Consider the following 14,329-nt stretch of genomic DNA (forward strand, 5'->3'; position numbering starts at 1 on the left):
TAAATAAATATATATATATATATATAAATATATAAAAGAAGAGGGGAATGCATAATTTTATATATAAATGATGCAAGGTATATAAAACAATTGCGCTGCGTGCGCCCCTTAAAATGGAATTAAATACATTTAGCCACTTGTATAAAAAACTAGATAAGACAATCCTTCTGATAGAAAGAATTGGAATAAAAAAAAAAAAAAAAAAAAATTAAAAATGAACATGTATATGGGTGGAACATTGTCCAATCCACCCAATAATATATTGCCATTATTAATGCAGGATCTAGGGGATGTAAGTGGGCGTATGCGTATGTAAAAATACACGCATGTCGCCACCATCCCGAAGTACCTGATGATCAACAGCCACCACCAAAATATGTCATATTAGTAATGTTGTTGTAGACTTGTTAATCTATCAGCAAAGATTTTTTTGAAAAAAAAAAAAAGAGAGAAAGTTCAAAACTACAGTTGTATAATTAGGGTCTGAATCTAATAGAGAGAAGGATCTATTTCTCAAATTTTCAATGGTGAGTGAATTGATATCATCAGTTTATAGATTAATTTCAAATGCCTCATTTAAGCCCTGAGGACTCAGGCTATTAAGTTTATAAATCCAGAACATTTCACGTCTTTTGATTGTTTGTGTAATGTTCCGGGTATCGGCATAGATTTTCTCTATAGGTATGACAGAGATACTTGAAAAAAGACCCTGATGTTTATCCGTAATGTGTCTTGATACACTATGCTGCATAAATTTCTTCTTAGTGTTTGAACGATGTTTGTTCAACCTATTCCGTAACGTCTGTGTGGTGCGGCCCACGTACTGTAATCCACATTGGCATTCCAGCACGTAGATCACATTATTTGACCCACAGTCCATTGATTGCTTGATATTAAAAATTTCCCCAGTAGTGTTACTACGAAAAGAGGTAGAATTTTGAATAGAGAGGCAACATAGACATTTAGATTGTCTGCATTTTGTGCTACCCGCTGGTCTAGATGGTATAAATGAACTGATATTTAGCCCAGTTGCTTTGTGATGAGATTCACGTAGCTTGCTGGGTGCTAACAGATTTTTTAGGGTTTTTGCTCTCCTGAAAGTTAGGGGCGGATGGCTTGGTAGAGATTTACCTATATATGGGTCTTTTTTGATGATATGCCAATATTTAGAAAGAATGTTCCTCACGTCCTTGTGATTGCTACTGTAGGTAGTGATAAAATTGGCACCCCATTTATTATCTTGCTGATTATCCTTTGCCTGATCTTTCTGGCTAACTAATAGGCAATTGTCTTGTGTAAGAGCCTTAGCTCGATTATAGGCCGCCTCAATAACTCCATGAGGGTAACCTTTATTCTGAAACCTTTTACGAATAATTTCACTTTGTGAGATGAAATCCCTAGTTAGTGAACAGTTCCTCCTTAATCTCTTAAATTCTAAGTGCTGGGAGTGGGGTATGTGATCGCTGGGTCCAGTAGAGAAAGCGGCATTGCAATTTCCTCGACTTATTGAGCGCTAATGTAGGCTGCAAAAGAGAAGACAGAAATCAGTTATAAACTGCTACTTTCTTCTGCATGGGGTCCCTGCTTGTCTCTGACAATGGAGTACCCAAATCTGCTCTTGCTACATGCTGGAGCATGAGCTTTAAAGCAGCAATTCCAAAATGTGTGTTGCTTTTAGGAGAGAATATGGTGCCACATGTAAGAAGACCCCATAAAGATGTCTAGGGTTCTGGGACCAATTATATCGCTATTACTGGGCATTTTGCCAGACAGTCTGAGAATGAGCTGATGGGAGCAGTTATTCTATTTCTGGACTTATATGTCCTGTATATTATGTTCCGATAAATAATTTCTTTTTCAATCTCAGGTCTGGAATTCCGTTCCCACGTTGTAGTCTTGCCGATGCGGATGGATAAGTGGGTCGGTAATTGGTGGAATAGCAGTAGGAGGATACGGTCATATTCTGCTCTCAGCTGTGTCAATAATAACAATAATGATCTAATCACGTTCATTATTCATCTATTTTGTGCATCAATTAATCCCACGCCACTTGGATTTACTTTTATTGACTTGGCTGGAGACTTTTTTGCTATTTTTGCTGTAAAACAACAGAGAAATAAAATTACAGATGAAGAAGAGCGTGTCAATATCAAGTATAGGTTGGGTACATGAACGTCTGCACCATATAAGGTACATTTTAGCCAAATTCTGTGGATGTGCTGCTGGAAAATCCTTGTGTAAAACTGACCTGTGTAATAGACTTCGAGGGGCTCCTCTTCTGGACCTCCATACGCCTCCAATTATACAGGGGTCTTTTCAGTGGGATTTAGTTAGAATAGTTAGAATACGTAAAGGGTACATGAGCAATGACCATCACCAAGTCCCAAAATGAGGGTGCTTGGTAGAGATGCTCACCATCTATGACTGATCAAAAATATATTTATGTGAAATTCCCCTTCAAAGAAACCCCCATTTAATGGGAACCTGACATCCCCATAATGCCCCCCCAAATTGCGAGCAGTACCTCACAGCAATAGTCATTAGGTCTTCAACGACTTTGCCTGCTTCATCCAATGAAAAACTTTGCAAAAAAAAAGACTTTATTCATCCTGGGTGGCATTTGCAAATTGGCTTCTTGAAGTCAATGGGGCAGCAGTCTCACCCACCAAGTCAAGCTAGTCGTGCCCCCATCCTGCCTCTTTCCCACTGATCGACTGCTCTGTGCTTTTCTTCTTCAGACACGATGCGCCCAAGAGTCCGGTTTTGTTTTCAGGGTCTGCGTGGTAAGTCAATCTTCAATGTACTTAGCTTCAGAGGCTGACTCCTAGGAGTTGGTGCCTGCCCAGTGAGTCTGTTGGCATCTGTGAAGTGAGCCTCTGAAGCCAGGTACACCGAAGATTGGCTCACCATGAAAATGAAACAGAACAGCGCATGCGCTGTATCTCGGGAGCATCGCATCTGAAGAAGAAAAGCACTGAGCTGTCAATCTGGGGGAATGACTTGGAGCACCAAGACTGTAATCCCCTTGGCTTCAAGCAGACAATTTTCATACATTGTCTGGCATGAATAAAGTTGTTTTTTTGGCAACGTTTTCCATCGGATAAAACAGGCAAAGACATGGTTGGAGAAATAATGACTATAGCTGTAAGGTTCTGTGGGTGGTTGGGGAGGCATTATAGAGATGTCAGTTTCCCTTTAGATATCCCTAAGGACATTTAGAAGGCAGCCCTTCATTCAGAAACCTCCATCAATAAGCAGCTATACCTGATAACTTTCGCAGTCCTTAATTTCAGTGGCCACAATGTAATACACAATTTCCCCTGCGGTGGCACTGTAGGAAAACTAAACACTTGTTCCTAGGTTCCCCTGCAGATCAGGTTTGATTGTTAGGGATCCCATCAACGGGGCTTGCTGTGATTAGTATATTTTCAGGGGATCCTTCTAGACAAGAAGAAGTTGTCAAAAGAGGACAACCCCTTTTTAGGGGGTTCCCTACACATGGAATTTATTACCTATCTATTGGATAGGTGATAAAGGTCTGGTTGCTGAGGGCCATAACGATGGAAACACCACTCAATATATAGGATTTCCCAATCCCTCTGTTCTTCTTTAGTGCACCACGGCCATGAGAAGGAGTTTGCATAGATGTGCAGTTGAGCATGCTCCCAGGCGATCCATTCAATGTCCACGGGACTGCTGGAGAGAGCCGACTACAGCCTCCCACGGAGATGAATGGAGCAGCAGTGCACCTGCTCAACCTGCCACTATATTCGTTTGCTCGGTATGGGTGATCAGTGGTGTTCATAGTAGTAGGACCCCCAACAATCTAATATGAATAGAGCGGAGGTCACAAATGTCCGTTGCCACATGTTGGATAGGTCAAGAAAACACTGTTAGGCTTTAAAGGGATATCACAGCCACAAGCATTATCCACATAGGTGATATATTTTAAATTGGTGGGGCTCTGTTCACTGTCACCCCTACCAATTTCTACAATAGAGAGCAGCAGCCGAGCTCCAATCAATGCCTGTGGGACTGTTGAAAAATCTGTTATTCTGGGATCGTCTGTTTCTGTCTACCCTGATTGACTTTGAATAGATCAGCAGGCTTGATAGGTGCTCCTTCCAAACTCTGGCAAATCGCACAGGGGGGAACAGGGGACCGAGGTACATTCTAGTGACCATGGCGGTCCAAGTGGTAGAGCTTGTTTCACCAACGAGTATTTTGTTATTTACTGATTTGGGAGCATGCTAATGTGACCTTGGACTTTTGGCTCATCGTATAGCAATACAACTGTCAAGCAATCTAACCTTTATGCTAGCATTTATAGAGTCTTGAAGGAACTTCTTGAAACCTGGAAAATGTCAATAAAAGTAACCTGTAAAAAGCTCGGAACAAAGAAGTTGGAAATTTTATGGCTTCATCAAGGCTGAAAGGAGCTGCAAATACCGCCGTCCTTCCACCTTGTTTATCCGTTCCCTCTCGATGAGGTGCCAGAAAGCAGCTGTGATGGATTGACAACACTTGTATTCTACCTGTTTCATCTATTTGATCTAATTCGAGATTCCTGTTGCCCTGGAAACCTTGAGGCTGAAACAAGAAAAAAACTTAGAAAAATAAACGAGTCCATTATTAGCTATTGCTCGAATCCAGTTAATTTCATCTCTAAAAAAAAAAATCTATAACTGGAGAAAAACAACATGTAAAAAAATAAATAAATCTGTAAACAGATGGTAGACACGAAAGTACGAGCCAAAAGAATAGAGGGGGATTTCATTTTCTTTTAAAGGGGTTATCCCACAAAATGTATTCATCACCTATCCACAGGAGAGATAATAATTGTCGGAAAGCTGTACTACCACTCCATTGAGAGACGGACCCGAAGACCCTCATCTCTCGAGACCCCACCATTTGGACCTCTAGGGACCCAGAATGTATCATCAGAACTGTTGATAGGCTTCAGAGGAACCAACAAGTCCATGCATTAGGCCTCATGCACACGATACAATATGAGATTCGGGCTCTAGGCTGGATGCAAGATGAGATATGGCCTCTAGCCTGAAGACAAGATGAGATACAGCCTCTAGCCTGCATGCAAGGTGAGATGCAGCCTCTAGCCTGGATACAAGATGAAATACGGCCTCCAGCCTGGAGACAAGATAAGATACGGCATTTAGCATGGATACAAGATTAGTTACAGCCTCTAGCCTGGATACAAGATCAGATACAGCCTCTAGCCTGGATACAAGAGGAGATACGGCCTCTAGCCTGGATACAAGATCAGATACAGCCTCTAGCCTGGATACAAAATGAGATACGGCCTCTAGCCTGGATACAAGATGAGAGATGGCCTCTATCCTGGATACAAGATGAGATACAGCCTCTAGCCTGGATACAAGATGAGATACAGCCACCAAGCCTGGATATAGATGCGGTAGAGCATTGAGGCATACAGGTTACTGGTATCCTGTGACCCATTTGCCCACAGATGTTACAGCTAGGTCTGTAGATTCTGCACACTCGTAGGTTGGTGAAGCTGGCCCCAGCTAGTCCCGTAAATTCTGGATTGATGATAAATCTGATGACCGGGCAGCCAAAGAAGTGTTATAATGTGGAGGAGACATTCCTGGAGAATAGGGTTGGGCAAACCCGTGGAAGTTCGGGTTCGCCGGGTTCGGACGAACTTCAGGTCAAAGTTCGGGTTCAGGACCCGAACTTCACCCTGAACCCGGACCCCATTTAAGTCAATGGGGACCCGAACTTCACTTTATTATTTTCCATTATAACATGGTTACAACGGAAAATATTAGCATTCTTAAAACAGAGTGCTAAATAAAATGTCTATTGAGGGGTTAAAATAAAAGAAAAACTCACCTCATCCACTTGATCGCGCAGCTGGTTCTGTTTTAAGAATGCTATTATTTTCCGTTATAACCATGTTATAATGGAAAATAATGAAATCACCCAAACACCGAACCCGAACTTCAGTGAAAAAGTCCAGGTTCGGGTCTGGGTACCCGAACTCGCAAAGTTCGGTATGGACCCGAACTTTGCAGTTCGGGTTGGCTCAACTCTACTGGGGAACCCTCGCTGTGTGTGGACAAGCAGTATCCTGCTGAAAAATGCCAGTTGGAAGTCCTGCCATGAGAGGAACACATGTGGTGGCAGGATGTTCTGCACATATCACGGAGCTGTTAGTGTCCCTTGTATCACTGCTAGGGATGACCGACTGTTGTATGTGATAGCTCCTCAGATAATCACACCAGCAGCTGCGCAGTGTGTCACTCCACAGCAGAGGCAGGATTTAAATTAAGCGCTCACCACAAGCGGTCATCAGATCCCAAAAGGAACAAGGATTTATTGCTAAAGACAATACGGTTCCAGTCTATAGCAGTCCAGGTCTCTCATTCACGACACCACCACAAACAAAGATGACGGTGTCTGGCTGTCAATGGCAGGACATGTAATAGGCTCCTTGACACCAAATTTCCTTCTGCTAACACCTGTAAATGGTTTGGGCAGAGACAGGGGTGTATAATGAAGGGGGCACCTGTGTCTGGATGGTGGACAACTAAACTGTGGGGCTTCTGCTTGTTGGCTGATCAAACAATCCTCTCTACTAGTGGTCTGTCTGGGCCGTCCGGAAACTGCTCACCCTGTGCGCATGCCCTCATATAACTACTGCTCCCAACACCTCAACAGCCAGGTCAGAATGGTCTAGATCAGGGGTGAGGAGCCTTTTTGCTGCCGAGGGCTATTTGTATATTTGTAACATCGTTCGGGGGCCATACAAAATTCTCTACTTAAAAATTTGACAGCTATATTTGGTCAAACATATAACTGACTTACAGTAGGGGTAAGTTACAGAAATTGTGCTTCAATTAAAAAAATCTAGAGCGCTGTATTTTTGCAGCACAAAATGGCGCCTGCACTATATACACTCACCTAAAGAATTATTAGGAACACCATACTAATACGGTGTTGGACCCCCTTTTGCCTTCAGAACTGCCTTAATTCTACGTGGCATTGATTCCACAAGGTGCTGATAGCATTCTTTAGAAATGTTGACCCATATTGATAGGATAGCATCTTGCCGTTGATGGAGATTTGAGGGATGCACATCCAGGGCACGAAGCTCCCGTTCCACCACATCCCAAAGATGCTCTATTGGGTTGAGATCTGGTGACTGTTGGGGCCATTTCAGTACAGTGAACTCATTGTCATGTTCAAGAAACCAATGTGAAATGATTGGAGCTTTGTGACATGGTGCATTATCCTGCTGGAAGTAGCCATCAGAGGATGGATACATGTTCTCATTCTGTTTACGCCAAATTCGGACTCTACCATTTGAATGTCTCAACAGAAATCGAGACTCATCAGACCAGGCAACATTTTTCCAGTCTTCAACAGTCCAATTTTGGTGAGCTCGTGCAAATTGTAGCCTCTTTTTCCTATTTGTAGTGGAGATGAGTGGTACCCGGTGGGGTCTTCTGCTGTTGTAGCCCATCCGCCTCAAGGTTGTGCGTGTTGTGGCTTCACAAATTCTTTGCTGCATACCTCGGTTGTAACGAGTGGTTATTTCAGTTAACGTTGCTCTTCTATCAGCTTGAATCAGTCGGCCCATTCTCCTCTGACCGCTAGCATCCACAAGGCATCCATAGTGAGTATTTTGTCACAACAACCATTTTGCTTCTCGCAGTGCAATGATGCTCCCCCTCTCAAAGTCTGTCAGCTGAGCAAATTGTCTTTGGGTGCATCGTAGGGGCATGTCTAGCAGTCAACAATCTCTTATCAAAAGGTACACTACCCCAAAGTGGCTTCTGAGAGCCTTTTTATATGGCAGCAGGGGAAGCACTTTTACACCCTCTTGTGGCAAGACCCAGTGTCTAATCAGACCACACCTGTAATCATACCTGAGACATAACTTCATCCGACATTGTGATGTCAGTGAGTGTACGGTAATCGGGGTTGTAGTGCATGTAGTTTCAACCCTGTCCAAGCTCCAATCTGACTCTTAAAAAAGGTTTTCCGATACTTATATCAGTACAGTCGTGGCCAAAAGTTTTGAGAATGACACAAATATTAGTTTTCACAAAGTTTGCTGCTAAACTGCTTTTAGATCTTTGTTTCAGTTGTTTCTGTGATGTAGTGAAATATAATTACACGCACTTCATACGTTTCAAAGGCTTTTATCGACAATTACATGACATTTATGCAAAGAGTCAGTATTTGCAGTGTTGGCCCTTCTTTTTCAGGACCTCTGCAATTCGACTGGGCATGCTCTCAATCAACTTCTGGGCCAATTCCTGACTGATAGCAACCCATTCTTTCATAATCACTTCTCAGAGTTTGTCAGAATTAGTGGGTTTTTGTTTGCCCACCCGCCTCTTGAGGATTGACCACAAGTTCTCAATGGGATTAAGATCTGGGTAGTTTCCAGGCCATGGACCCAAAATGTCAACGTTTTGGTCCCCGAGCCACTTAGTTATCACTTTTGCCTTATGGCACGGTGCTCCATCGTGCTGCAAAATGCATTGTTCTTCACCAAACTGTTGTTGGATTGTTGGAAGAAGTTGCTGTTGGAGGGTGTTTTGGTACCATTCTTTATTCATGGCTGTGTTTTTGGGCACAATTGTGAGTGAGCCCACTCCCTTGGATGAGAAGCAACCCCACACATGAATGGTCTCAGGATGCTTTACTGTTGGCATGACACAGGACTGATAGTAGCGCTCACCTTTTCTTCTCCGGACAAGCTTTTTTCCAGATGCCCCAAACAATCGGAAAGAGGCTTCATCGGAGAATATGACTTTGCCCCAGTCCTCAGCAGTCCATTCACCATACTTTCTGCAGAAGATCAATCTGTCCCTGATGTTTTTTTTGGAGAGAAGTGGCTTCTTTGCTGCCCTTCTTGACACCAGGCCATCTTCCAAAAGTCTTCGCCTCACTGTGCGTGCAGATGCGCTCACACCTGCCTGCTGCCATTCCTGAGCAAGCTCTGCACTGGTGGCACTCCGATCCCGCAGCTGAATCCTCTTTAGGAGACGATCCTGGCGCTTGCTGGACTTTCTTGGATGCCCTGAAGCCTTCTTAACAAGAATTGAACCTCTTTCCTTGAAGTTCTTGATGATCCTATAAATTGTTGATTGAGGTGCAATCTTAGTAGCCACAATATCCTTGCCTGTGAAGCCATTTTTATGCAACGCAATGATGGCTGCATGCGTTTCTTTGCAGGTCACCATGGTTAACAATGGAAGAACAATGATTTCAAGCATCACCCTCCTTTTAACATGTCAAGTCTGCCATTTTAACCCAATCAGCCTGACATAATGATCTCCAGCCTTGTGCTCGTCAACATTCTCACCTGAGTTAACAAGACGATTACTGAAATGATCTCAGCAGGTCCTTTAATGACAGCAATGAAATGCAGTGGAAAGGTTTTTTTGGGATTAAGTTAATTTTCATGGCAAAGAAGGACTATGCAATTCATCTGATCACTCTTCATAACATTCTGGAGTATATGCAAATTGCTATTATAAAAACTTAAGCAGCAACTTTTCCAATTTCCAATATTTATCTAATTCTCCAAAATTTTGGCCACGACTGTACATCAGTATGTGATCAGTGCACCCCCATCAATTTTTGTTCTGAAGTACCTCCGGAGCTGGTAATAGGGACAGGACTACACAGCACCATACATTGTGCAGTGGACAGAGCTGGTTACTGCAGCTCTGCTCCCACTGAAGTGACCACTGCAGTAACCAGCTGCGTCCACCACACAGTGGACGGCGCTGTGTAGATCGAATGCTTATTTTCTGCACCCAAGCTACCGCAGAACATCTGGGTGTCGGGCGTCAGACCTCTGCCGATCAGGGAAACCCCTTTAATTGCCGTCCATCTTACCGCACTTTCGGCTCCTTCTCGTCGGTGGCAAATTTCTCCCGTAATGAAGTCTAATGTGGACCCTGCACCGCCTGCGGATGGATCCGTAGCGTGAAGTTATGTAATATGTCACTGTCGATTGGTAGAAGAGGCGCAAAACTCTGAAATAATTGGACAGAGCGTGATAAATGAATGTAACATCTTAATATTCATGTACGCTCATTTTTGTCGCTCCCCCCCCCCAGCGTGACTCACTTCTATTAACTTATTAATTTCTCACCGCCGTTCGCTGCAGAACGTCCTCCGCAGATTGCGAGTTCCCTTCTCTTAGCCAAGAAAAGCAAATGCTTCGCAGTCGCTGAAATCTGCTTTGTGCACAACATCGAAGTATTTATGCATACACTGCGGCTCCCCATGGTTACCCGGCTCTTCTGCCGCACGTACCTACCCTCATGTTACTATGGTTATGCAGTCTGTGCGCCGAAGCTCCGAGCCGGGGGGTAGGGGGAGAAACATCTTCCGTCTTCTCTATAGAGTGAACATCTTCATTAGTCATCTAATTCCAAGAAATTCCTATCAGGGTCCTATGTAAATCATCTCAAGCAATGTCCACCAGCGTTGGGAGTTTCTCCTGACAAGAGGTTAATCGTCGATGACTGGCACTGCGCAAACATAGGTAAACGCCGACTACGACACCCATCATCCTGTAATGATTTTGTAAATGCCGACTACAACACCCATCATCCCGTAATGATCTTCAGGGCTGTGCATCATGACATATTTCTGTGTCATAGGACAGGAAGGCACGTGCGTTTATGAATATTGATGAACTATCCTTAGAATTGGTCGGATCCTCGGGGGTTTGACGCTCGGCTGCTGAGGGGCGAGGCAATCGCCTCTTCATTGTATACAAGGCACAGCGCCGTACATTGTATAGTGGCTGTGCTCGGTATTGCAGCTCAATCCCATTCAATCTGTGAGGACGGTGAACGTGATGCCGCAGTGGAAGAGGCTGCAGGCAGGGCCGGTACAAGGCAGGGGCCGAAGGAGCGGGTGCCCTGGGCGCTACAAGGAGGGGGGCGCAGCAGGGCCGGACTGGCCTGCCGGGATACCGGGAAATTTCCCGGTGGGCCGGCAAGCCTGAGTGCCGCAAGGCCGCGGCCCTGGTGACAAGTGGGGGCGGCCGCGGCCGGCGGCAGGGCAGAGCAGGAGATGAGCGCTTCCATTGCGGAAGCGCTCATCTCCATAGTCATCTGTATTGCCGTCCTCAGGACGGCGATACAGATGCCTGCGCTGCGGCAGAGGAGGGAGAGGTGTGTCCCCTCCTGTTCCTCTGATAGGCTGCCAGCACTAGGCCGGCAGCCTATCAGAGGCCGGTGCAGGCGGCGCGATGACGTCATCGCGTCGCCTGACTGCCGTATAGCGAGGGACACAGACGGAAGAGGCGGCCTGCATCGCATCACATTGCTGGAGGTAAGTATAAGTTTTTTTTATTATTTTTTTTATTTATATAGGTACAATACTGGGCTGGGCTGGCACATAAGGGGGGACTACTGGGCTGGCACATGATAAGGGGGGACTACTGGGCTGGGCTGGCACATGATAAGGGGGGCTACTGGGCTGGCACATGATAAGGGGGGACTACTGGGCTGGGCTGGCACATAAGGGGGGCTACTGGGCTGGCACATGATAAGGGGGGACTACTGGGCTGGCACATGATAAGGGGGGCTACTGGCACATGATAAGGGGGGCTACTGGCACATGATAAGGGGGGCTACTGGCACATGATAAGGGGGGCTACTGGCACATGATAAGGGGGGCTACTGGCACATGATAAGGGGGGCTACTGGCACATGATAAGGGGGGCTACTGGCCCATAAGGGGGGCTACTGGCACATAAGGGGGGCTATTGGCACATAAGGGGGGCTATTGGCACATAAGGGGGGCTACTGGCCCATAAGGGGGCTATTGGCAATAAGGGGGGCTACTGGCACATGATATGGGGGGCTACTGGCACATGATATGGGGGCACTCTGGCTACTGGCACATGATATGGGGGCACTCTGGCTACTGGCACATGATATGGGGGCACTCTGGCTACTGGCACATGATATGGGGGCACTCTGGCTACTGGCACATGATATGGGGGCACTCTGGCTACTGGCACATATGGGGGGGGCTCTGGCTACTGGCACATGATATGGGGGCATCTATGGGGGCACATCTTACTGCAGATTATTTAGGGGCATCTACTGAGGCTAAAAAGAAGATATTTTATATGGGGGGCTCTGTATAGGGGCATTTTATACTGGGACACATTATGGTGGGTACTATGGGGAAGGGGGGAGCACTATGGGGGTCATCTACGGGGGCACTGAGAAGGGGTATTTTATGTTGGCACATTATGGGAACATTAGCTCAACTGGGGGCATTACAAAGGGGTATGTTTTGCATATTATAAGGAGAATTATTACTACTGGGGGGGGCATTATGGTGGGCTTTATTACTCCCCCATGGTATGACCCCCTAGTAGCAGCACCAGCCTCTCCCTGCTCTGCTATTCCTCTGCCCCTTCTCCAAATCCTTATTATGAAATCTTTCTCATTAGGATAAAGCACAACATCAGCTCCGCCGAGCCCCCGGCCAAGTGTTGAAGTGGCGTCCGAGATCCCCAAGGGCCAAGTCAAGTAACTGTAAGTTTTTATGGGGGTTCTACAAAAGAGCTATCGTGGGGCAAAGTTCATATTCGTGTTTACACACGTGTTTTAAAATGAATACTTTCAAAGTCCCACAGTCCTTTGTTCTATTGCTTTAAGTATATTCTTGTTTTGAAACAACATTGATTCTTTCTTAAAAACGGGGGGGGGGGTGGGGGGGGGGCGCAGTTTGCCATCTTCGCCCTGGGCACCAAATGGCCTTGTCCCAGCCCTGGCTGCAGGGCCTTCAAACAGTTGATCGGTGGGAGTGCCGAGAGTCAGAAACCAACCCGACCGAGATGAATGACCTGTCCTCTGTCCCAAAACATTTGAATTATGTTCATGTGGAATTTGCACCAGAAACTCAAATTTGACCCTTGGCTTTCTGCCGCTGGTTTTGTATTTTGAATGCTTTTAGCCCCACTACAGAGGGCAAATCCACGAGCGGGCACCTTGACAAGTCCTGCTCGGTCTACAAAGTTGCACATAAATAACCCGCGGCCATATGAACAGCAGTGCAGACTCCCATCGATAACAATGGGAGGCAATTTCCTTGCAGAATCCGCGTGGACAAAATCCGCCACGTGAAAGAGACCCAAAGTGTAATCACTGTATATTGAATAAATCTGCAACTTTCTCATAGACAACGGGGGGGAAATTACCATAAGGAGAATATTTGAAGTCGGTTTTGTTCCGTCTGCATTGTTGTACTTTATACCACATTTATCAAATGTCTCATGTTACTACTTGATAAATTTGTCTTAAACTTAACATTTTCGTCTACAAAAGTGACTCCAGTTTTCCTACTCCGCCCTCCTCCTGGATCGAGACTTTTTAAAAAGTCTCAATAATAAATCTGGAGTGAAACTCATTAAAGGGGTTGTCTCATCTCAGACAATGGGGGCATATCGCTAGGATAAACCCCTATTGTCTTAAAGGTGCGGGTCCCACCTCTGGGACCCACACCAATATCGGGAACAGAGCTCCGCAATGGGGTGGCTGGAGAACTCCGGTCCGGCCACCACCAAGTGCTCTCCCCATAGTAGTGAATGGGAGCGCATTCGGCTATTTTCGGCGGCCCCATACAAAATAAATCTAGGGCGGCTGTGCATGCGCAGTGCGCCCTCCACCGCTTTTGGGACTCTGTTCTCGATATAGGTGCGGGTCCCAGCACCTATAAGACAATAGGGGAATATATCCTAGCTATATACCCTCATTGAGATGAAACAACCCCTTTAACATAGCTACCTGCTCCCACTTTTCCCACCCATATTTCTAAATGGGAGGGAGTGACGTAAAACTGCAAAAAGTTGCAAAATTTTTTGTGCAAACGAGTGCAAACAGTAGCAAAAGCCTCTATTTTGCGACTTTTTGAAGCCAGAATTCTGGAGTGAAGGTATGATAAATCTGCCGCTTTGTGTTGCAAGTCTTTATCTTTTTCAATATCTCTGCTTGGGGTCAGTGGATGGAAACATTCATCTAGGAGCTGAAAAACCCGTACAGATGTAATCCGTATTGTATCCAGTATAGGCAGTCCTCTGCGTGGTCAAAATTCGGAAATATGTCAAAGTATGGCACTGTCCTGGCAATGTGGGTAAAGTATGGGAACCGTTGGGCTTTATGCCGACCCTCTGCAGCACTGGGTCCTGGGTTTTGAATCTGGCTCATGTTTGTACAGATTTCCTCCCACTTTACACAAACTTCTAGTAGGAATAATAGAAGTATGGTACAGCATAGCGTTATAAGAAATGATG

The 14,329-nt window shown here is 45.4% G+C and overlaps 1 protein-coding gene across 2 annotated transcripts in view; it reads left to right on the forward strand.

The window, feature by feature from the left end:
• DLG2 (discs large MAGUK scaffold protein 2) overlaps positions 1-14,329 on the forward strand; it is a 1,330,756-nt gene that overhangs the window by 703,423 nt on the left and 613,004 nt on the right. Inside the window, exons 3-4 of one of the 2 annotated variants that reach the window (XM_040426390.1) lie at positions 8,221-8,225; positions 9,797-9,822. The exons of the other annotated variant lie outside the window; for it this stretch is intronic. Of the exons in view, the coding sequence (XP_040282324.1) occupies positions 8,221-8,225; positions 9,797-9,822 (31 nt within the window). The remainder of the gene's footprint in view (positions 1-8,220; positions 8,226-9,796; positions 9,823-14,329) is intronic. 2 annotated transcript variants of the gene reach the window in all.

This window comes from Bufo bufo, chromosome 3 (assembly GCF_905171765.1).
Source record: "Bufo bufo chromosome 3, aBufBuf1.1, whole genome shotgun sequence".
NCBI classification, from domain to species: Eukaryota; Metazoa; Chordata; class Amphibia; order Anura; family Bufonidae; genus Bufo; species Bufo bufo.